Genomic DNA, 21,434 nt, shown 5'->3' with positions numbered 1-21,434 from the left:
GAGCTGAGGTAGCCAAGATGGACCTTTCCTGGACTTCCTCCTGGGCCAGCCCTGCCCCTGCTCTAAGCACATCTAGGTCCTGCTATTCTTCAGTCCCACCTCCTCATGAAGCCACTGCCTGGCTTTGTTCCTCAATGAGCCTGCTCACGCTGATACTCCTAGTACTTCGAATACACTGGAAGCCACAGAGTTACATTAAAAAATATTATTTTCTGATAATGTGATCACAGAAAACTTAGAAAATGTGGAAAACAAGAAAATAAAAATCATCCGTAACCCTGAGTGCTTTGGCCATGTGCCCCTCTGGGAGGACAGGAGCATCCATTGGTCCTCCTTGGAGTCCTAGCCTCTAACTAACACAGTGAGTCGTGTTGATCAGGTGCTCAGTGAATGTTTATAATTTTACCAAAACCAATGTTGATAAGCTTTTGACTTGCCCTTCTAATGCCTTTTCATGTTGAAATCACTTAGCTAATCGTTTTCTCTCTTCACCAATAATCTAAGGTTCCCCCAAACAGTAACCTGCTCACTTCTCCACAGTATTTTGTCTAGTATCCTCATCCCATCCACATCATACTAACACTGACTTAGTGCCTACCGTGGGTAACACACTGTACTGAGTATCCAACAAAAACTCCATTAATCTTCACTGCAACCCTAAGGGAACTATCATCATTAATTTTCTAATTTTACAAATGAACTGAAAAATAGAGAGGTTAAGTAACTTGTCTAAAGTCACACAGCCAGCAAGTGGTAGAACTGAGACTTAAATCCAGGTAGCCTTGCCAACAGAGCTTGGGTTCTTCATGACTGTTGTATCTGTTCCCTCATAATTAGGTTAAGAGATGACAAGCAACCCCCTGCAGAACATGCTCACAGAAACAGCTCCCCCAAAAATCAGTAGAGTGCAGTAGGCAGAGCAGGGAATAGGACTTCCTCACTTGCCATGCACGGCATCTAGAGGAGTATCTGGACCCAAATGCATGCTCTGTCTTGTGATGGGGGTTCCACCGTACATTTACGTGGCCGTCTCTCCTAACAGAAAGTCCACTCCTTGAGGGCAAGACCTGGGCCTCCTAGGCCCGGCCCCTCGCCTTCGGAAGCAGTGTTGTGGCAACAGCAGAAGACTGATACATTTTGTTGAAAACATGATAAAGTAGAGGAAAGATAAAAGAGTAAGATGGCTTAAATGAAAAAAGGAGACCTTTTCTTAAATGTTCAAATCCAACAACAGATTTCTTGGTGGGAGGGGAATCTTTGAGACATTGATTATTTCAGTTAGGGGAAGGCTAGCAAGTGAGAGGGGAATAATGTGTATAGCTATGAAGTCTGTATTTCTTTTTCATTTTTTTAAACAGCTCTCACGCTGTCACCCAGGCTGCAGCATGATGGTACAATCATGGGTCACTGCAACCTCCACTTCCTGGGCTCAAGCTATCCTCTCACCTCAGCCTCCCAAGTAGTTAGGACCACAAGAGTGCCACCACACCTGGTGTGGTGTTTTTATTTTTTGTAGAGATAGGTTCTCACTATGTTGCCCAGGCTGGTCTCAAACTCCTGGACTCAAGAGATCCTGCCACCTCAGCCTCCCAAAGTGTTGGGATCACACACATGTGCCACCATGCCCGGCCCAAAGTTTGTATGTTGAAAGTGTAGAAAGAGTGCTAAATAAAGTCGCATAGCCTTAGCTTTGTGGGCAGGACCGCTGAGGAAGGCCAGAGGTGATACCCCTCTTTTGGCCTATGGATGCAAGAGTGCCCAAGCTTCAGCAAAGTTAACTGAATTTGTCTGACTGATGTTCCAACGGACAGTAGAAGGCCGTCAACAAATAGGAACTGACCTCTCTGAAGAGCCTGCAGGGGGAAAGGGCTGGCAATGGGGTGGCCAAGGGAAAAGAGGGGTGCAGAGCCTGGGATGGGGCTGCTCTAAGATGAAGGCAAAAACCCTCCTCCTGGGACTGGTCCAGGATAGACACAAAAGCAGCTGCATGGATTGATCAGATTCCCATGTATTTTCAGGGAAATGATGTGCTGGTTTAACCACTTGATAAGCTGTAGCATTTGGGTAAGCGTTTCTTCAACAGATACTTTCAACTGCAATGACAGCAACAAAACCCTTACCTATGTCTTATTTTTAACAAGGCTCCCTTGTATAAAACAAACAGATACGTGGTGCCATTGGGAAGCAGCGCTCTGTTTGGTGGAGGTGGAGAGTATTAAAGTTTCTCCAGGGATCTCTGTGGTCCTTTATTCGGGTTTGTGACACTCCTTCTCATCCAGTCTGGGGCACATCCTGACTGGGAGAAACCTGAGGCCTTCAGCACTTTATCTTTACCAGCCCGGGAAGGTGCCTCCCACCAGCCTTGCCCTCGGGCAAACAGGCCCTGCTAGAGGGCGGCCCAGCCCATAAACCTCCTCACCAAAGGGTGTGCTGTGCCAGGTCAAGGCCTCCTCACCTGGGGAGCCACATCCCTGCCCACAAGGTAAAGCTCCACTTCAGAAAGGAAACCTGGAAGCCCAGCTACAGCAAATCAAAGCTGTGGGCCCGCGTGACACATCTCAGCGCCACCTGCAAGAACATCCTCAACCAATCCAACTGCTTCAGCTACGCATCCAGATTTCTTTTGGACCACGTTTGTTTGCTCGTTTACATGTGGCTAGCCTGGTTGCCAAAATACAACCGGAGACTTGGTAAAGAAAAACAGCACAATGACTCCTGGCTACAGCTCCCCTTCCCAGGTGAGCCAGTCCTGCAGAGAGGGGAGGCTGCCTACCACCGCAGACAACACCCACAAAGAGCAGCCGGTGGCAGGCCAGTGACTGAGCCCCTGCGAGGAAACCTGCTGCAAAGCGAACCTCATTTGCTAACAGGTATTCTTCTAGTTAAAATGTAGAGGAATCCATTTCTTTTTAATTTTGCCTAATGTGATCTCCCTTCTTCGATGTCTAACAGGCATTTACAACACTGACATGTCCAAAACTGACATTACCAACCCCAAACTCCCCACCAACCACCCCTGCAGCCTTCCCCATCTCAGTAGATGACTAGGTCATTCCCTTCACTGCTTGGACAAGAAACTCAGGAGTCCCCCTTCTCTCCCTTTTTCCCACATCCCACTTCTGATCCACCAGCAAGTCCAGCTGGGTCTACCCTCAAGGTATCTCCAGAATCCAACCCCTCACCCCACCTCTGCCATGACCGTTCCAGTCCAGGCCACCACTGTCTCTCACCTGGATGACAGCAATGGCCTCCTCAGTGGCCAATCTGTCCCTCCCCTTACACAGCCTATTCTCAACAGTCATCAGAGAGAGACTTTCAAGACGTGAAGTCAGGTCACGTTCCTCTTCTGCCTAACCCTTTGGGGGACTCCCCATCACTCCAGAGTAAGAGCCCATGTCCTTCTGTGACTGCAAGACTCCTGGAATTCCTCCGGCTCACCTCTCTACTTCCTTCAGCCACACTGGCTGCTCCTACTCCCTGGACACAGGTGTTGTCCAACACCAAGCCTTCATACCTGCTGCTTTCTCTACCGAAAACGCTATTTCCCTAGATTCCCTCACGGCCCACTCTGTACTCCAAGTTTTTCCTCAAATGTTACCTTCTCAGCAAAGCCTTCCCTGGTTCCCTACTCAAAAATTCCAGGACCCATGACACTTTTTACCCCATTCCCTGATGCCTTTCTCTTTGGCACTTAATCACTAGCATCATTTCATGACATTACGTGTGTCCTTGTCTATCCTGTCTCCCCCCACTGGAGCACAGGCTCTGTGAGATCTAAGCTTCTCATGCTTTAGTTCCAGTGCCAGGAACAATGCAGTACACAGTGCCATGTGCCTAGTGGGTACCCAATACATATTTATTGAATGAATGAATGTGGGACAGACTGGTACTTTTAAGTCAAGTATCTATTTTGAATGTGCCAAACTGGCTTAGAAAATAAACAAAAAAGGGATTTCAGTGACTTCTGTCACTCTATTTGATTTCTATCATTTGCTTAAGCAAATCAGAGTGACAAAAGCCACTGAAATCCCACTTCTTATAATGGTGCACAAAGTGACTGGGCCCAACTCTTTCATTGAGAATGACTAAAAAAGCTGAATTAAATATGAAAAATAGCTTCTTAAATATAAAGTATTAACCAGGAGAGGTAAGCCAAATGTAAAAAGCTGCTTTTGTCCTGAGGGCATTTGTTGACCTGGAAGAAGCAGCTAGAAACTTCACTGCTTTCTCATACTACTCTAACAGCTAGAGGGACCAAAAGTCAAAGTCCAGGGTCTTCCAAAGGAGCAGACTGTACACCATCCCCACTTGAAGCTGAGCCCCCAGAGGCCCACACCCTTAGAACAAGGAGAAGCCACAGGAGGCCAGACCCGCATCCTGCCTTCTCAACCCCAGGAGCCATCGGAGAACCACAAGCCTTAAACTGTGCTAAGGTGTCTCAGACTAATAGGCCCCCAAGTCCTGACAGAAGCAAACAAAAATCCTCTCTGGAGGAAGGTACTGTCATCTCAGGCCTCGCTTTATTCCTACATGTGAACTTTCAAATACAGTAACTAGCACACAGAGATAATCCCACACACAGAGAAACAACATACCAGGTCTGAGAACTAGCAGAAACAAAAGAAGACCAAACAGACTTACAAAATGAAATATCATCAGACACAGTCTACTATGCAACCAAGTTTACTATGTTCAAAGAAACAGAATAAAAGCTTGGAAAATGCAGCAGAGAAGGAGACAGCATTAAAACAGATTTGAAAAAATAAATAGAAATTCTAGCAAGTACCATTGAACACGTGCAGTATTTACAGTGGGCAGGGAATTGAACTTAGGGTAAACATTGAGACACTGGTGATGGGACTTTATCTTCCAATGAAGATAGAAAGAAGTAAGTAATCTTCAAAACAGAAGTCAGTATTCATTTTAAAAGTTTATCAGCTAGAATGAAAACAGACTGCCAGCTAGCCACAGAAATACACATTCCTAAATCCCAAAAGGGGAAAACAAAGCAACAGTAAGCTCATATAAGAGACTTTTTAAAAATAGAATAGAGCCAGTATCCAGTTTCATCCTTTTCCATACCCACAAACGTGGAGGTATTAATATAACTTGTATACAGCTTCCCAGCAATCCCCAAATATAGGCCCCACTATTATAAAAGAACCTTCATCAGGCTTGCAAGTACCATGGTTCTAAGTCTCCTGGAGGAGAACAGGAATACTCAGTTGTCTCATAAAGGATCTGTTTGCTTCCCCCCCATCAGGGATTCTCAACTCAAGTGATGCTAGAAATAACCATCATCCCTGCAGCAAACAGCTGTGTCACATCCCGTCCCTCTCCTCCCACCCCTCCCTATGCTGGCTGCTATCTCTAAGCCACAGGGCAGACAAGAGAAAAACAATTAGTCATCCCAGGTTTTGCCCACCTTCCCCACCACCCCTGTTATTCTAAACACAATCACCATAGAAAACAAGCTATGGTTAGAAGCCAAGCAGGCACCTACAGGTCTGAAAGACTTGAAGACTTTTTCCAGGACTTCGTGGAGCGTCTTCTTGCCGCAGGAGGAGATGTAATCCTGTGCTAGCTGCAAGAAAGGCAGGCAGTCCTCGCTCTCACTCCACACGTGCTGTGTGCCCATGGGCGGTGGAAGGAGAAAACAAAGACACAAAGTCACTACACTCAGTGTGAAGTTCAGAAAAGTCAAGCAGATTTTCTTAATGACACGAATTTGAAGAAGGCCTCCATTCTACATAAAATTCATACATTCATTCTTGATTTGTTTGTGTTGAAAGGGATGAAAAAAATGTCTAATCTACAGACGCCCCCAAGCTTTTGGTCCATACCTCACCTGCTCTGTTCGTCATCAGATGTGCTCCTACACAGTAAAGAGGGCAGTGGGTGGCCATTCCTCACCAATGATTTCCACTGTTCACCTTGTGCAGGCTAAGGGCGGTTTTCAGACATGGGAAGGAGAAACCAGAGCCTTTGCCTTCAAAATCCTTAACTTTGCTTTCAGCTATGGCTGAAAGATTAATTAAGCACAGTTTGTAAGCATTAACTTGGAACAAGACATTCTTTACCCAGATCGGCCTGTGAGTGGGCATGGTGGTAAATTTACTTCCAAATGCAAGTAACTTAAGAGAACCCACCAAGTCACCACTATGTCACTGGAAAACAAAGCCTTTCTGAAAACTTCCCTTCCCTAAAATGCTTTAAGAGGACATCATACCAAAGCATCATTTCACAATCTAACACATACTAAGAGGAGATTGGTTTTGGGTTTTTTGTTTCTTATCTTTTCTTTTTTTTAAAGATAGGGTTTCGCTCTGTTACCCAGGCTGGAATGCAGTGGCATGATCTTAACTCACTGCAACCTCTGCCTCCCAGACTCAAGTGACCCTCCCAGCTTGGCCTCCCAAGTAGGTGGAACTACAGGTATGCACCACCACACCCGACTGGTTTTTTTGTATTTTTGGTAGAGACAGGGTTTCGCCATGTTGCCCAGGCTGGTCTCGATCCACCTGCCTCAGCCTCCCAAAGTGCTGGGATTACAGGCGTGAGCCACCATGCCCAGTCTAGGTTTTATTTTTTCTGAAGACTGGGTAAGGCTTTTTTCCATGTGACGATATCCATTTTAGCACATCTTTAAGACTAGGCAAGCCTCCCCCATAAACGTTCAAAGATCTGGAACAAGGCCAAGAAACAGGTTTGAGCATTCTTAATGCAGAAGATCCTGCCCTGCATATCTAAGTGAGTCAGGGACATGGGGCTACCAGGGTAACACCAGAGCATCTGTCAGGTACCAAGAATCACTCTTTAGTTGGGACGGATCCATGATAGCTAAACACTGGCAAAAAAAAAAAAAAAAAAAAAAAAAGTATTGAGGTCTGGGAGAAAGACATCTGGCAGATAAGAACAAGATGCAGGGGCTAGATAGGAGGATATGGTCTTATGTGGAGACATGGTCCATGCCAAGCACATACTTGCCCCATATCCCTGTCACTCAATAAACACATTTCCTCTCCTTTCTTCTCATTGCAGGGTTTCTGAGAGCTACACCTACAGACTTAATACTCCCCAGATCCAAATGAGAATAACTAGGTGCCAATGTACCATCTTTATACCCCAATTATCTGTGTTTCATAGTTGTAAAGGTCCATTTCCAACACACGTTGCTCTCATGCCAGCAGACTTCTCTAGAGACTTCCCCAACCCAATAAAGACAACGTCTGGGCTCTCTATTTAGTGAACAGCTCAAATGCTCTTCCCTACTAATTAGAGGCCCTTAAAGCTGTCAAACCACCACAATGTCATTTATGTAATAGTCTCTTCCATTGTACAAAAGTATAATAGCCCAAAGCACTTGTATATCCATTATGCCACTTGATTCTTAATCAGTGGAGATTTTGCAAGAACAACAAAAGTTCTACTTTAGTAAGTTCGGCTCAGCATCCATTTTCATACTCAAATGTGTAAAAGTTCCAGCTTATTTCAAATTATTATCCAAGTTAAAGAGGGGATTAACATCTAGCACCACATTTCAGAAAACTTGAAGCTGAGTAAGTACCTGGCGCAGTGCCTGGCTGGCATGCAGTGAATATTCAGTAAATGGTGGACGTAAGTACCTTCTTTCCCCCTTTGCTTCTGTAGGATGATAGGGGAGACAGAGGGGAAGGGGTGGGCTTACCATCTGCCACAAGGCTATGATCACACAATGAGTAAATCAGACACCCAATGTGACTCACTGAGAGCACTGCCCGAGGCAACTTGGGTTGAGGTTCATTCAGAAGCAGGTGCACCTATGTAAAGCTTGTAAACCTCCTTTGTTAAAAAGTAAGTACATCTGCGCTTCAAATTACAAAGTAAACTTAGAAAAGTATATCACTCAAACAAAAACAGAATCATAAATTGCAGTGTAGCCACCACTGCTTGGTAATCAGACAGTTTATATAGCTAAGTGTTTCTAAGGCATTTCTAACTTCATGAAGAGATTGTTCATGCCACAATTTCCATTACTCTCCTTTTAGAGCGATTTAGGACTGTATGTTGAAGGAAGACTTAACATCCACAAAAGGGCCTTCTGTCTAAACTGCCTTCATTTGGCTATCTCCACCTGTATTACCAGTTCTGTTAGGTTTTGGGGTTGAAAAAATGTTGTAACTGAATCCTTGTCCACATGATAAGAGTGGCATGGGGTTTGGACTCAGACAGATCCGGATGTACACGGTCACTTAAAAGACATCATTTACTGGCCAGGCGCGGTGGCTCAAGCCTGTAATCCCAGCACTTTGGGAGGCCGGGACGGGCGGATCACAAGGTCAGGAGATCGAGACCATCCTGGCTAACATGGTGAAACCCCGTCTCTACTAAAAAATACAAAAAACTAGCCGGGCGAGGTGGTGGCCGCCTGTAGTCCCAGCTACTCGGGAGGCTGAGGCAGGAGAATGGCGTAAAAAACCCAGGAGGCGGAGCTTGCAGTGAGCTGAGATCCCGCCACTGCACTCCAGCCCGGGCGACAGAGCGAGACTCTGTCTCAAAAAAAAAAAAAAAAAAAAAAAAAACATCATTTACTAAATGCTAGTTGTCTCATATCCATTGTATCTCATAACAAGGAAGTGTTCCATTTAAATTCCTTCCTTTCAAAATGAATCAAGGCAGCTGGCAAAGTATCATGGGATACAAGACAAAATGAACTAAAAAAAAAGTCTGTCATCGAAAAAAAAAAAAAAAAGACAAAGGAAGAGAAATGAGATCCAAGAGTGAGACCAGGACAAACCGCAAGGTATGAGGGCCTGGCTACTTGCTACAGGTGGGACACAGATTTGCCAACAAAGCTTTCTAAGTAGCCTATGCAAAGAAAGAGGCACTATCAATCTCACGAGGTGGTGTCCACAGATAAAACAGACGTGCTCTTCAGGAAAATTAACAGGCGGGGGGTTGGGGGCAGAGCAGTTATTCTCTTAGGAAGATACAGGGGCCCATTCCAAAACCAAGGGGAGCAGAGAGACCATCTAGGGGCAGGGCTGGTGCTCCTGAAAACAGGATCTAGTCGTGTACAAAGACAAATGGACAACTGAAGGCCCGGAGTCCTGTGCCACTGGGCGTGGCCACAGTAACTTCAACTTGGCAAATATTTTAAGCATTTGTAACCAAATACTCATTTTGACCAGGAAAAAAACTACAGCAAGAATCAGAGAACCTCTAGCTCTCAACAATGCTCTGAACAATGCAATGCCCTGGCAAACATGAATCTGGGTATGGAAAATATTGACTCTCCAACAAGGCAGTAGTCAGAGCGTTGGCAGCCTGCAGGCCTCCCTTGGACAAAAGGAGAAATGCCTGGAAAGGCTTCAGGGACCAGAGGTTCTCGAGCTTCAGTGTGGATCAGAGTGGGTTGGTGGGGGAGGCAGAGTTTAAATTGCAAAGTTAACTGAGAAAAGTGTATCACTCAAACACAGTAACAGAATAGAAATGTATCTACCTTTGCTGAGTAATCAGTTTATTTAGTTAATGAACTATTCAGTGAGCTGAGAATGTGTATTTCCAATGGGCACAGCAGAACTTTGCTAACGGCCAGGCGCGGTGGCTCAAGCCTGTAATCTCAGCACTGTGGGAGGCCGAGGCGGGCGGATCACGAGGTCAGGAGATCGAGACCATCCTGGCTAACACGGTGAACTACTAACACAGTCTCTACTAAAAATACAAAACATTAGCCGGCCTTGGTGGCGGGAGCCTGCAGTCCCAGCTACTCAGGAGGGTGAGGCAGAAGAATGGCGTAAACCCAGGAGGTGGAGCTTGAAGTGAGCCCAGATCGCGCCACTGCACTCCAGCCCGGGCGACAGAACGAGACTCTGTCTCAAAAAAAAAAGAACTTTGGCTGACCACACATTTGAAGGGGGTTGGGGGTGGTGTGACATTTAAATATCTTTCCGGGAGAACTTCAGCAATTGCCATTACTGACTATAGCCAACTCCAAACCTCAGGTTGGCCTGAGCTGCAGTGAAGTAGCTGTCATCGAACATGGCCTGAGTGGTCTACTCTTTCCTACAGAAAATCCGATAAGAACTTTGACTTGACTATAGGCCATCTGTGACCCTTCTTCCTGTGAAGTCAGGCCGGAGTTTACCATAAAAGATCGCCCAGCCTAGGACAACATTAACTATGTCACCTGCAAATAGGAAAATGAGCACCTTCCTGTTTTGTACAATGTAGATCGGAATATCCAGTTTATCAAAACGTGGTCTCCAGTCATTATGGTAATTCAATCCTAGAGACATTTTTGGGGGAGTACAAAGTGTGCGCCCCTACTATTCTAAGTCCTGGTGGGTAAGAAGCTGGACTTCCTGGTGCTTAAGCAGGGTGGGGGTGGCAGGGGAGGTAAGAACACACTCCTGTGTCTCCTCCCTCTGGGGCCCTTGCTCTGGGACTCACTCTTACTGTAGTACTGAAGTGGGGGTTTTCTGCCACTCAGTACCAAGGGAGTCCATTTTGAACTGGTGTGTCTGAATCCAAAATGGATCCCTGGCCAGGCGGTTCACACCTGTAATTCTAACATTGTGGGAGGCCAAAACAGAAGGGTTGCTTGAGGCCAGGAGTTCAAGACCACCTGGTCAACAGAGCATGATTCCAGTCTCCACAAAAAATAAGAAAAACAGCTGGGTATGGTGGCGTATACCTGTAGTCCTGGCTACTTGCCAGGATGAAGCAGCAGGATGCTTCAGCCCAGGAGTTCGAGGTTACGGTGAGCTCTAATCACACCACCGTACCCCAACATGGGCAAGAGTGAGACCCCGTTTCTAAAGCCAAATAACAAAACAAAACCCTGATTCTTGTCCTGGGAACAGATGGCAGAAAAAGATAAAAGCTACAATTCACCACATGCCTTCCAACATATTTCATTTTTTGTTGTTTTTTTTGTTTGTTTGTTTGTTGTGAGACGGAGTCTTGCTCTGTCACCCAGGCTAGAATGCAGTGGTGCGATCTCGGCTCACTGCAACCTCTGCCTCCCGGGATCAAGTGATTCTCCTGCCTCAGCCTCCCAAGTAGCTGGGATGACAAGCGCCCACCACCACGCCCAGCTAATTTCTGTATTTTCAGTAGAGACAGGGTTTCACCAGGTTGGCCAGGCTGGTCTTGAATTCCTGACCTCAGGTGATCCACCCGCCTCGGCCTCCCAAAGTGCTGGGATTACAGGTGTGAGCCACCGCACCCGGCCCCACCTCAAAACATATTTCTGCACATGGTGGGAAGAGCACAGCTGGCCATACCTAGGACTAACCCAATCTGTGTCAGCACTGACCCATTTTACCAGTGAGGAAACTGAGGCTCAAAGAGGTTAAGTAACTTGCCTGTGGTCACACAGGGAACAAGGTCAGAGCCAGAATGTCAACGGAGGAGTGTACACCCTTTCAACTACACTCTGTGCACAATGTTTAACCTGAGCCTCAGTGCGTTCATTTGTAAGTCACGGAAAATAAGGGGGAATCTAAAGATTTCAGGAGACAACCTGTAGACCGACTCTCATTTAGCAGGGGCCCAATAAGCGCTTATTTACATCTACTTCAGCTCCTATTAACATAACTACTCTCTTCATGACTACCACTCAAAGAATATACAAAGGACCTATCATTTTCCCAGAAATAACCTCTCTGTATGAACATGCACGGCCATTATGGAATGCCTTTTGTCTACTGAGCACGTCACACGCACAGCTCTTCATTTCATCCTCACACTAATCATGTAATACAGGCATGACTGTCCCTATCTGACAGAGGAGGAAACAGGGTAGAGTTTAAATCAGACAAGAAAGTACTTTCTCTCCACTATACCACCACATAAGCATGACTCAATCTCATTTAAATAAGTTCTATTTTCTTTCTCCAAAATAAGAAGGCTGTTATTTGATCACATAGTTAATAATAAAGATGTGTTCAGACCACAAATGGGGATATATATACATACACACACACACACCTCTATAAACACATGTAAAATTAAATCACAGTTCTTCCATAAATAAAGCCTTTTTCTTTAATAATATCATAATTACTACCTTTGTCTTTGTGCTGAGGAGGGATTAAACTATACAAAATGTTAGAGTCCAACATGTCTCTGACTGGGCTGACAGGAAAGGCTGGGCAATCTGGGAAATGAGTCCCTCCCTCTCTCCCGCAGTCATCAGCATCCAGGCCCCCAGAGGGGCAGGGCAGTGCTCTTTGTTCTGAGACCTCATTTCTTGTGGCCTAGGACAAGGAAGGAACGCAGCTGGTGCTCCGTGCCTAGGAGTGCCCCTCTGTTTATCTGGCATCCAAGTGGCTGCTGACACCCCATTCCAAGCCTACCAAGCCCCCAAGGACCTTTCAAGTTGGCAGAAAGGACTCCGTGGACCCCACTGACCAGGGCCAGGAGCCCTCCCTTGTCAAACCTGTAGAGCCAGGCAGGGTGGCCATGCCCTTGAATTCCCTCCACACACAGGGTACTAGCAGCTTTGTTTCACCGCAGGCCCTGATGATGGGGCCCACAGAGAGGGGGCCCCGGCAGATGGGCAAGGGTCGGCATGGATGGGATGGGCTGTGGAGCAAGATAGAGAAAGTGTGTGCAAGGGACCCAGCATGGAGGAAAAATAAAAAGGCGTCCTTGATCTCAGGCCCCTGGAACTACTGGCCTGACCCCACCTGTGGGCCATTCTGCATGGTGGAGAGGACAGGCCTCTGGGCTCAAGTCCTTGCTTCGTCACTTCTTAGTGGTACAGTCCTGGATGAGTCCCTTAAACTCCCTGAGCCTCAGTTTCTTTGCCTATAAAGTGGGAATAATAATATCTACCTCAATGAATTTTTGTGAGGTCCAATAAGAAGCGACCCTTGAATCCAGTCTAGATTGGGGTCCCCTGTTGTCACTCCTGTGATGCCATGCATTCAATACAGGGCTGTAGTTCAAGGTGCTCTACCACTTATTAACTGTGGAAAAGTTAGTAAAGTTTGCCATGTCTCAGTTTCTTCCTCTGTAAAACAGAGATAATTATAGAGATGGCCTTGTGAGAGTACTAAAGTTAAATGAGTTGGCATATGTAAAGTGCCGAGAGCAGCGTCTGCTACATAGAAAACAGAACATAAGTGATGGTTATTATTATTATTCTTTGAAACTGAATTCTTGACATTTGACATGTTTTTTACACTAGACTATAATTTACTCATCCTTACAGGTATGTACTGAGCACCCATCATGTTTGGATGCTGTTCCAAATGCCAGAACACAGTGATAACACAGACAAGGCCTCTGCTCTCACGAAGCTTAGAGTCCAGTTGGGGAGGCAGAAAACCAAAAAGAGAATGCCAAGTCTAACGAGTGCTATGGGAAGAATAAAAGAGGGTGAGGTGAAAGAACATGTCGTCAGAAAGGTTTCTCTTGGGCCTCAGGAGCATCGAGGAGCCAGCCGTGTAAAGATCTGGGGCAAGAGGGTTCTAGGCAGGTAGAACACAAGAGCCAAGGCCTTGAGGCAGGAATGCACTTGGCACATCTGAGGACTAGAAGGCTCTGTGTGGCAGGAAGGTAGATCATGTGGGGGCTTGAGGCCAAGGCAAGGGCTTAGGTTTTATTATAAAGGATGGGAAGTCAGTTCAGCTGAGGTGGGGAATAGTAGTGACACGATCTGGCTTATATTTTAAATAGATCGAAAATGACTGCTGGGTAGAGAGTGGCTTAGAGTCAGTCTCCCCAAGCAGTCATTTTGGATCTATTTAGTATCCCCACTTCAGTACTACAGTAAGAGTGAGGTGGAGGTTACAAGCAAGGAGACAAGTTAGGAGATACGATGAAAAATGACAGTGGCTTAGACTATCTAAGCTGCCCCTACTTTAGACACTGTTCTCAAACAACTCTGCTCAGGAGGTACTAATATTATCATCCCAATTTTACAGATGTAGAAAGTATGGCATGGAGGCCAGGCGCAGTGGCTCACGCCTATCATCCCAGCACTCTGGGAGGCCAAGGTGGGAGGATCACTTGAGCCCAGAGGTTCGATACCAGCCTAGGCAACATAACAAACCCTGTCTCTACTAAAAATAGAAAAATTAGTTGGGTGTGAGGTGTATGCCTTTAATCCCAGCTACTGGGGAGGCTGAGGCACAAGAATCACTTGAACTCGGGAGGTGGAGGTTGCAGTGAGCTGAGATTGTGCCACTACACTCCAGCCTGGGCGACAGAGCAAGACTGTCTCAAAAAAAGAAAAACAAACAAAAAGAAAAAGTATGGCACAGAGGGGTTAAATAACTTCCCCAAGGCACACAAATGTGGCGAGCTGAGGTGCAAACCCACACAGTCTGATCTACAGCCTGTGTGCTTAACCACCACACCACACTGCTTCCTAGACAAGTAAAAATTGCCCCAGGAACATGAAGGCAGAGACCCTATTTGTATTCTAGATAGCACTCGCCTGGCACAAAGTAAACCCTCAATAAATGTTTGTTGAATGAATGAATGAATGAATGATGTGGAAATACTTTTGTAAATCAAGAAATGCTCACGTAGATATTCTTATTGCTAAGTCCTTCAACTAACAGAAATTCCACTCATCTCACATTTTTGTCTAATGCTTAATACATTTTCCTGGGAAAAAGAAAAGAACTGAGGCAGGATACTTATTAGAGGCAAACAGTAGCTTGACAAACCTAGCCTGGGACAGATTCAAGAGGTCTGGCTAAGAAAACTCCTGAGGTTGGCATCTTGTCCATTAGAGCCTCCAGAACTTGGAGAAAGTTCCATTCCACCCAAGGAATCATCTGCCCACCCCCATCCTCTATCTTTCTATCTATTCTATTTAAATTGTCAGTTTACATGACACTTTCAAGCATTTTTCTCACGCAGATAGGAAAATACTTAAAATATGGGTGGCCTCAAGAGAAAGGCCTGATACAAATAATATAGTACTTCTTACTTCTGAACGATGGTTGGATACACATACTCATGGCAAGAGAACAGCCTTTTGTCTTCCTGGCCCACTTACTGTTTTTGGAGTCATTTCTTTGGGTATGGCCTGGGCAGTCCCAGCAGGGAGGCTGTGTGGGCTTCTCCCCAGTGAAATCCAGAACCATGAGCCATTCTTACCCTGTTTCACATGGTCAGGAGGGAGAAAGGACGCTGGCAGATGAAGGAAGCCCAGAGCTGGAAGGGACCGCAGCCAAATCCTAACATTTTACAGTCAGCTGGATACTGGTGCCCTTTCCACTGTATCCTGGGGGTTTTCTCACACTTTTGCAATCGAGTGAATCCCTTTTTAATGATCTCCCACTCCTTGCAAAAAGAACACTTATTTACTTTACCTACAGTTAAGATGGGCTTACAGGCATTAATATTATTGTTCAGTTGGTTCTTCTGGAGGCATTCTGATTAGCCCCATTTTACAGGTGGGAAAACCAACGTTCTTTAAAAAATGAGACAAGCTCTAAATTCTGGGAAACCCCAGGTCTCTAACCCCAAATTTGTGGGACTCTTGCTGTGTGTCAGGGACTATTCAGTGAGTCACCTATATGAACACCTGAGTGCTGGCATTATTATACCTATTTTTTTGGATGTGGAAACTGAGCTCAGGGTTGGTATTTGAGCACAGTCACAGAGCCAAAACTCATATCTGGCTGTCACACAAGGCCATCCCTCTTTGGAGTGCCACTTCTGTAATGTCCAGGTGGATCCCTGCCCTCCTCGGGGGGTGCGTGTGCGCGGAGGGAATGCTTTATTGGCCAGACATACACAAGCCTTCACCTCTCCAGGACCAAGAAAGGCGGTCTTGCAGTCTCCCCAACTCCTTCGCGAACTTCCCATAGGCGGTCAGGGCGCGCGGCTGCAGGACCACGGCCCAGCTTTGTCTCCCCCACCTGAGGAGCCTGCACCAGGCCGCGCCCCACACCGCCCCACCTCCGCCCACAAGGCCGGCGACCACACGGTCACCCGCGCCCACGGCCGCCTCCATCTTACATTTGGGGATCATTATTTATTCCCCATCCTTACAAACACTTCACGAGCACCGTGCTCGCCCTACTCCGCCCCTCCCACCCCGACTCCCCTGCCCTCCGCATCCCCTTCCTCAACTGCCAGAGCCGGGATCCCAGGTGGGAGCAGGATTCCAAGTGGAAGGTTTGGACACCGCAGTTCCAGTTCCCGGTCCCCCTGAGCCGGGGCTGAGGGGATTCCCCCTCATCTGGAAAAGCCGACAGGCTTCAGCAAGGCTGGGGCCACCGCCTCAGCTGGAGAGAACCTGCCCGGGCCAACACATACCTCTCGGGCAGCTCAGAGAGGCGGCGAGGGCAGCGCGGGGGCAGGGGGAGAGGCGTGCCCGCGTGTGTGCGTGAGTGTGCGCGTGTGAGGGTGAGTGTGTGAGCATAAGTGTGTGTTGGGGGTGTATGCGCAGGCGCGCGTGCGTATTAAGATCCGGGGTGTAATTCCGCAACGAAGGTCCAGGAGATCGGGCATCGCTAGTATGGACAGAGCTTTGTGTCCAAACAGGCAGTCCAGGGACTAACCCGCGAGGGTGGGGAGCGGGGTTCTCCCGGGAGGGGCAAGGCGAGTAGCAGAGGCTGGGCACGGGAGGGGAGCGGGATTCCTAACCTGGACGGGACGCCTGGATGTGGGAAGCTCTGGACCTGGGCTCCTGCCGGAGGATCCGTGCGCCCCAGCCCAGGCTGCTCGGGCGCGGGTGACACCCACACCCCAGGGATGCTCCACGCCAGGCAACGCGCACTGGCCGCCAGGTCGGGTTCCCGAAACGGCGCTCGCAACAGCGGGGAGAGTGGTGGCCTTTAGGGGGATGCCACACCTCCCGCCCCGACCCGGCTCCCCGGATCCTCCGGGCGCCTTGCCCGCCGCCCACCGGGCCCCACCCGGGGCGCGGAGGCCGCACCACCCGGCCCGGGGCTTCCCCGGCGGAGCATGCGGGGAGTAGGGCGCGGGTTACGCCCCCCCACTGGGCGCCCACCGCCGCCCACCGCGCGGGAGCCCGGGCGCGGGGATGCACCGCCGCGTCCACACTCCCGCCGGCTCCAGCGGTCCCTCCCCCAGGCACTCACAAAATTGTCGCCGCAACCGTTGTCCGGACACAGCACATAGAAGGAGACGCCGGGGTCGGCGTAGAAATCCATCCTGCGCTCGGTCTCCTCGGTGGCGATGAGCTCGAAGGGCGTGTTGGAGCACCATTTCTCCGCAACGTCGGCCAGCTGCTGGAAATCCATTGCGGCCCCGCGCCCGCCTCCCGCCGCCGCCCGCCCTCCCGCTCCTCGGTGCCCTCCTCCCGGGCGGGCAGCGCGGCGCTCGGCTCGGCCTGCGCGGGCTCCTCCGGGGCCGGGCTGGGCCGGCGGGGACTGTTTACATGCGGTGCGGAGTGGGGCGGGCGGCGGCCAGGGACAGCGCGGCGCCGCGCCCGCGGCTCCTCCTCCGCCCCGCCTCCCCCCGCCCCCTTGCGGGCCGCCGAGGGGGTTGGCGCGGCCGGGCCGGGACGCGGGGCGGCGGGAGGGGCAGCCGGCACCCCCGTGGGCGCCCGGATTTTCCTGGGCGCTCCCGCCCCTCTTTATTTTTAAACAAACCCGGAGCATCCCGGGGCCCCGGCCATCGCGGGGCCGCCCCGGGCCGTGACGTCATGGACCCCAGCCAATCACCGGAGCCTGAGACCGCGCCGCGGCCTGCGAGCCCGGTGACGTCACAGCGCGGGCCTGTAATCCGCAGCTTCGCTGGTTACCTGCAAGCGGTGCGAGCGCCCAATACCTGGTTAGTGTTTCTGTGGAGTTAGAAAGCCCACGAAGCGTTTTACCCAAATGCGATTTAAATGCAAGGGAGGCCAAAGAACTGCAGATAACTTGGACCTTGTCTGGGGCTAGCACTGGAGGAGCTGAGAAAATCTAGGGAAAGGGGAGTTTTTCTTTTTGCAGAAACCAAAGTTCTGTTCTCTGATTGATATAAGGAATGTGTCTTCTTAATGCAGTTATCAGACACTAATATGAATGTTCACTTGCAAAGGAAGGGCGTGTGTTATTTTTTTTATTTGCGTTACATAAAGCTGAATATTTCTTAGAAATAAGCCTCATAAGACTGGCTTCAGTATTATTCAGCTTGAATTCACATTGCATAACCTAAAAAGGTCAAGAGGATAAAGCACATTTTAAAACAAGAGTGTGTGGTCCAACGATTGCACCTGTTGAGTGCTCACTGGCTGCCATGTACCGGACAGGCATTACTGGATTGCAGAAAATGCACTAGGGTCCTCGCCCGCAGGACTTGAACACCACAAACACAGACACGTTGTAAACATTCAGCCAGCTTTTTTCTTTAAAGTGTGTCTTCTGAACCAGACACTGTGCACGAATTTACTTTCCCACCAACACGTATATGTGTTTCCTTTTCTCTGCACCCTCGTCAACATCTGTTGTTTTTTGACTTTTTAATCATAGCCATTTTGACTGGTGTGATATTGTATCTCATTGTGGTTTTAATGTGCACTTCTCTGATGATTAGTGGATGTTGAGCATTTTTTCATATGTTCGTTGGCCACTTGTTTGTCTTTTTTGAGAAATACCTATTCATGTCCTTTGCCCACTTTTTAATGGGGTTGTTTTTTTCTTGTTGAGTTGTTTGAGTTCCTTGTAGATTCTGGATATTAGTCCTTTGTCAGATGCGTTTGCAAATATTTTCTCTCATTCTGTAGGTTGTCTGTTTACTCTGTTGATTATTTGTTTTACTGTGCAGAAGCTTTTTAGTTTAATTAAGGCCCATTTATTCTTGTTTTTGGTGCACTTCCTTTGGGGTTTTAGTCATAAATTATTTGCCTAGGCCAATGTTGCAAAGAACTGAATTCTGCCAACAACCCGAATGAGCTTCAAAAGCAGATTTTTTTCTCAAACTTCTCTTTTCCAGACAAGAACTGAGCCTATTACTATGATTTCTGCCTTGGCAGAACCTGAGGGAGAACCCAGTGATGCCATGGCTGTGCTGGGACTTCTGACTTTCAGAACTGTGGACTAATAAATAGGTGTTGTTTTAAGCTGTTAGGTCTGTTTAAATTCTTCATGCAGCAGTAGAAAACTAATACACAGGACAATGAAGGAGATAGGCACATGAATATAAAAATGCAATATGCTGTTGTAAAGTTACAAAATGTTCCTTAAAAAAAAAGTATGGGTATCTCCAGATAGCACAAGCTTCCTTGCAGTTTTACCTGACACCACCATTTAAAGCATAATATGTGTTCTAAAAATGAATTCCTTAAATTTGAGATAAAATATGAAAAATACATTCCTTTTTTCCTTTTTGGGAAAGAAGGAGTTTTGTTTTGTTTTTAATCCATGTGTTTTGAAATAGTCAAATTTGCTTCAAGTGATGAATGATCACATATGAAGTTATGTTTATTTAACAAATAGTTTTTATCAGAAAATGAAAAGTTCTTATGAAAAATAGAATTTGGGGTACAAAGCAATTGGTCAGTGAAATGGATACTGTTGGGTTTCCTTAGAAATGCATTGAGAGCAACAGCAAAAGCTTCAGAACTCCATGTCTGCATTGATTCCTCCCTCTGCCATTTTAAGTTTTATGTCCAGCTGCAACTTCCTTCATTGCTCGGAACTCAGTTTTCTTTTCTGAAAACAGGGACAACAGTGACATAAAGTATATAAAGTCCTTATTCCAGAACCTAGCACATAGTAAGAACTCAGTACATGCCATTATTACTCTTAATCTACTTCTTTGGGATGATGTGTAAGATCAGCTAATGAATTTTTAAAGTAAAATTCAGGAGTGACATGAGGATGATATGATCGGTAATATTGGTCACAGATGAACCTAAATCTCATTTTTTTCCCACGTCTTTAGAGCAGCGTTTCTCAACAGCAGCACTATTGATATTTAAAGCCAAAAATTCTTTGTTATTGGAGGCTGTCCTGCACATTGCAGGATTTTTAGCCACATTCCCTGGCCTCCAGCCACTAGATGCCTGTAGCATCTCTCTCTACCGTCCCCTCTCTCCACTGTGACAAGCAATAATTTCTCCAGACATTGCCAAATGTCCCCAGAGTGCAAAATTGCCCCTACTTGAGAACCACAGATTTAGAGAGAAAAGTCTTGCAACAGTCGTGTTTTGGTCATTTTTACTAACTAATGGAAAGGGTGTGCACATAATGCAGCTGAAATTCATCCTGGTATTGAACATCTGCAGAGGCTGCTTGAAACTTTGTTTCCTTAGAACAACTGGAAAAGCCAACAGTTGCTTAGCTAAGAAGATCATAAACCTTTGCCCTGCCTCCCTCCTGCTTGGAGAGAGTTCTGTGAGGCATCCCAGGTTGTAGGGATGTATTTAGGATGACCACATGCACAGGGCAGTGGTCATTTCAGAACTCCAGCCAGGTGTTTTGTGCAGCCAGTAGGTGAAGAAACACCAGGGGTTCCCATACCCCCTTTCTTGTGTTCCTATAGCCTTTGGCTGTGGTTTGGAAGTAGAAGGAAAATTAAAACTTCTCCCCAGCCAGACATGGTGGCTCACACCTATAATCATCCCATCATTTTGGAAGGCTAAGGTGGGTGGATGACTGAGCCCAGGAGTTTGAGACCTGCCTGGGCAACATGGTGAAAACCTGGCTCTACTAAAAATACAAAAATTAGCTGGGCATGTGGCATGTGCCTGTAGTCCCAGCTACTTGGGAGGCTGAGGTGGGAGAATCCCTCGAGTCCTGGAGGTCGAGGCTGCAGTGAGCCATGATCATACCACTGCCCTCCAGCCTAGGTGACAGAGGGAAGCCCCATCTCAAAAAACAAAACAAACAAACAAAAAAACTTATCCTCACCAGCAGGCAGAGTTGTACAATCTTCATTGTATTTAAGGAATGTTTCTGTTCATTTATAGAAATCTGGACTTTGCTGTCTCTGAAAATCACCATTTGCCTTCGGGAGATGTGTGTTGGCAAGAAGAGGAGACATATTCAAACCCCACTGGCTATGACATCAGGAGCTCAGTATGGAATCTACAGGCCACCCTAGACTGTCCTGCTAATGCTGACTCTTCTGCCCATCTCTGTTCTCAAGTTCTCCATGGCTTTTATTCTAGTGTAAGTTTGATGTTAACATAATTTGACCTTTGATTCACTCACTCCTATGTTGTAAGTCTGTTTAATGAGCCCTACTTTTTTGATAAATCTGCTCTATCCACATAGGAGTTATACAGTAGGAGGAGGTAGGTAGAGAGGGAAGCGTAGCTGGTTCCACCTTCACCCTTCACCTGAGCCCAAGGTTGTCTCATTGTATCAAGAGGGACTGTAGACCCCGGGTTCCATGAGATGGTGGTCAGGAGAGAGGTGTTTGATTTGTCACAGTGGTGATGGGAGAGGTGAAAAGACCATAGGATCTGGAGAAGTAACTCCCAGGAGAGCAACACAGGAAGGATGAGAGCTGTCTTCTCCCTGCACTGC

The 21,434-nt window shown here is 47.3% G+C and overlaps 1 protein-coding gene and 1 long non-coding RNA gene across 2 annotated transcripts in view; one reads left to right on the top strand and one right to left on the bottom strand.

Annotated features, from left to right (window-relative positions):
* Nucleotides 1–17,541, bottom strand: part of MTURN (maturin, neural progenitor differentiation regulator homolog) — a 29,744-nt gene extending 12,203 nt beyond the window's left edge. Inside the window, exons 1-2 of the mRNA XM_030922136.1 lie at nt 17,058–17,541; nt 5,504–5,626 (exon numbers count right to left, since the gene is read on the bottom strand). Of these exons, the coding sequence (XP_030777996.1) occupies nt 5,504–5,626; nt 17,058–17,219 (285 nt within the window). The 5' untranslated portion in view covers nt 17,220–17,541. The remainder of the gene's footprint in view (nt 1–5,503; nt 5,627–17,057) is intronic.
* Nucleotides 17,465–21,434, top strand: part of LOC115894563 — a 36,374-nt gene continuing 32,404 nt past the window's right edge. Inside the window, exons 1-2 of the long non-coding RNA XR_004054677.1 lie at nt 17,465–17,751; nt 20,873–21,074. This is a non-coding gene — a long non-coding RNA (uncharacterized LOC115894563). The remainder of the gene's footprint in view (nt 17,752–20,872; nt 21,075–21,434) is intronic.

Source organism: Rhinopithecus roxellana, chromosome 18 (assembly GCF_007565055.1).
Source record: "Rhinopithecus roxellana isolate Shanxi Qingling chromosome 18, ASM756505v1, whole genome shotgun sequence".
NCBI classification, from domain to species: Eukaryota; Metazoa; Chordata; class Mammalia; order Primates; family Cercopithecidae; genus Rhinopithecus; species Rhinopithecus roxellana.
This window is presented reverse-complemented; position numbering and strand designations above follow the sequence as displayed.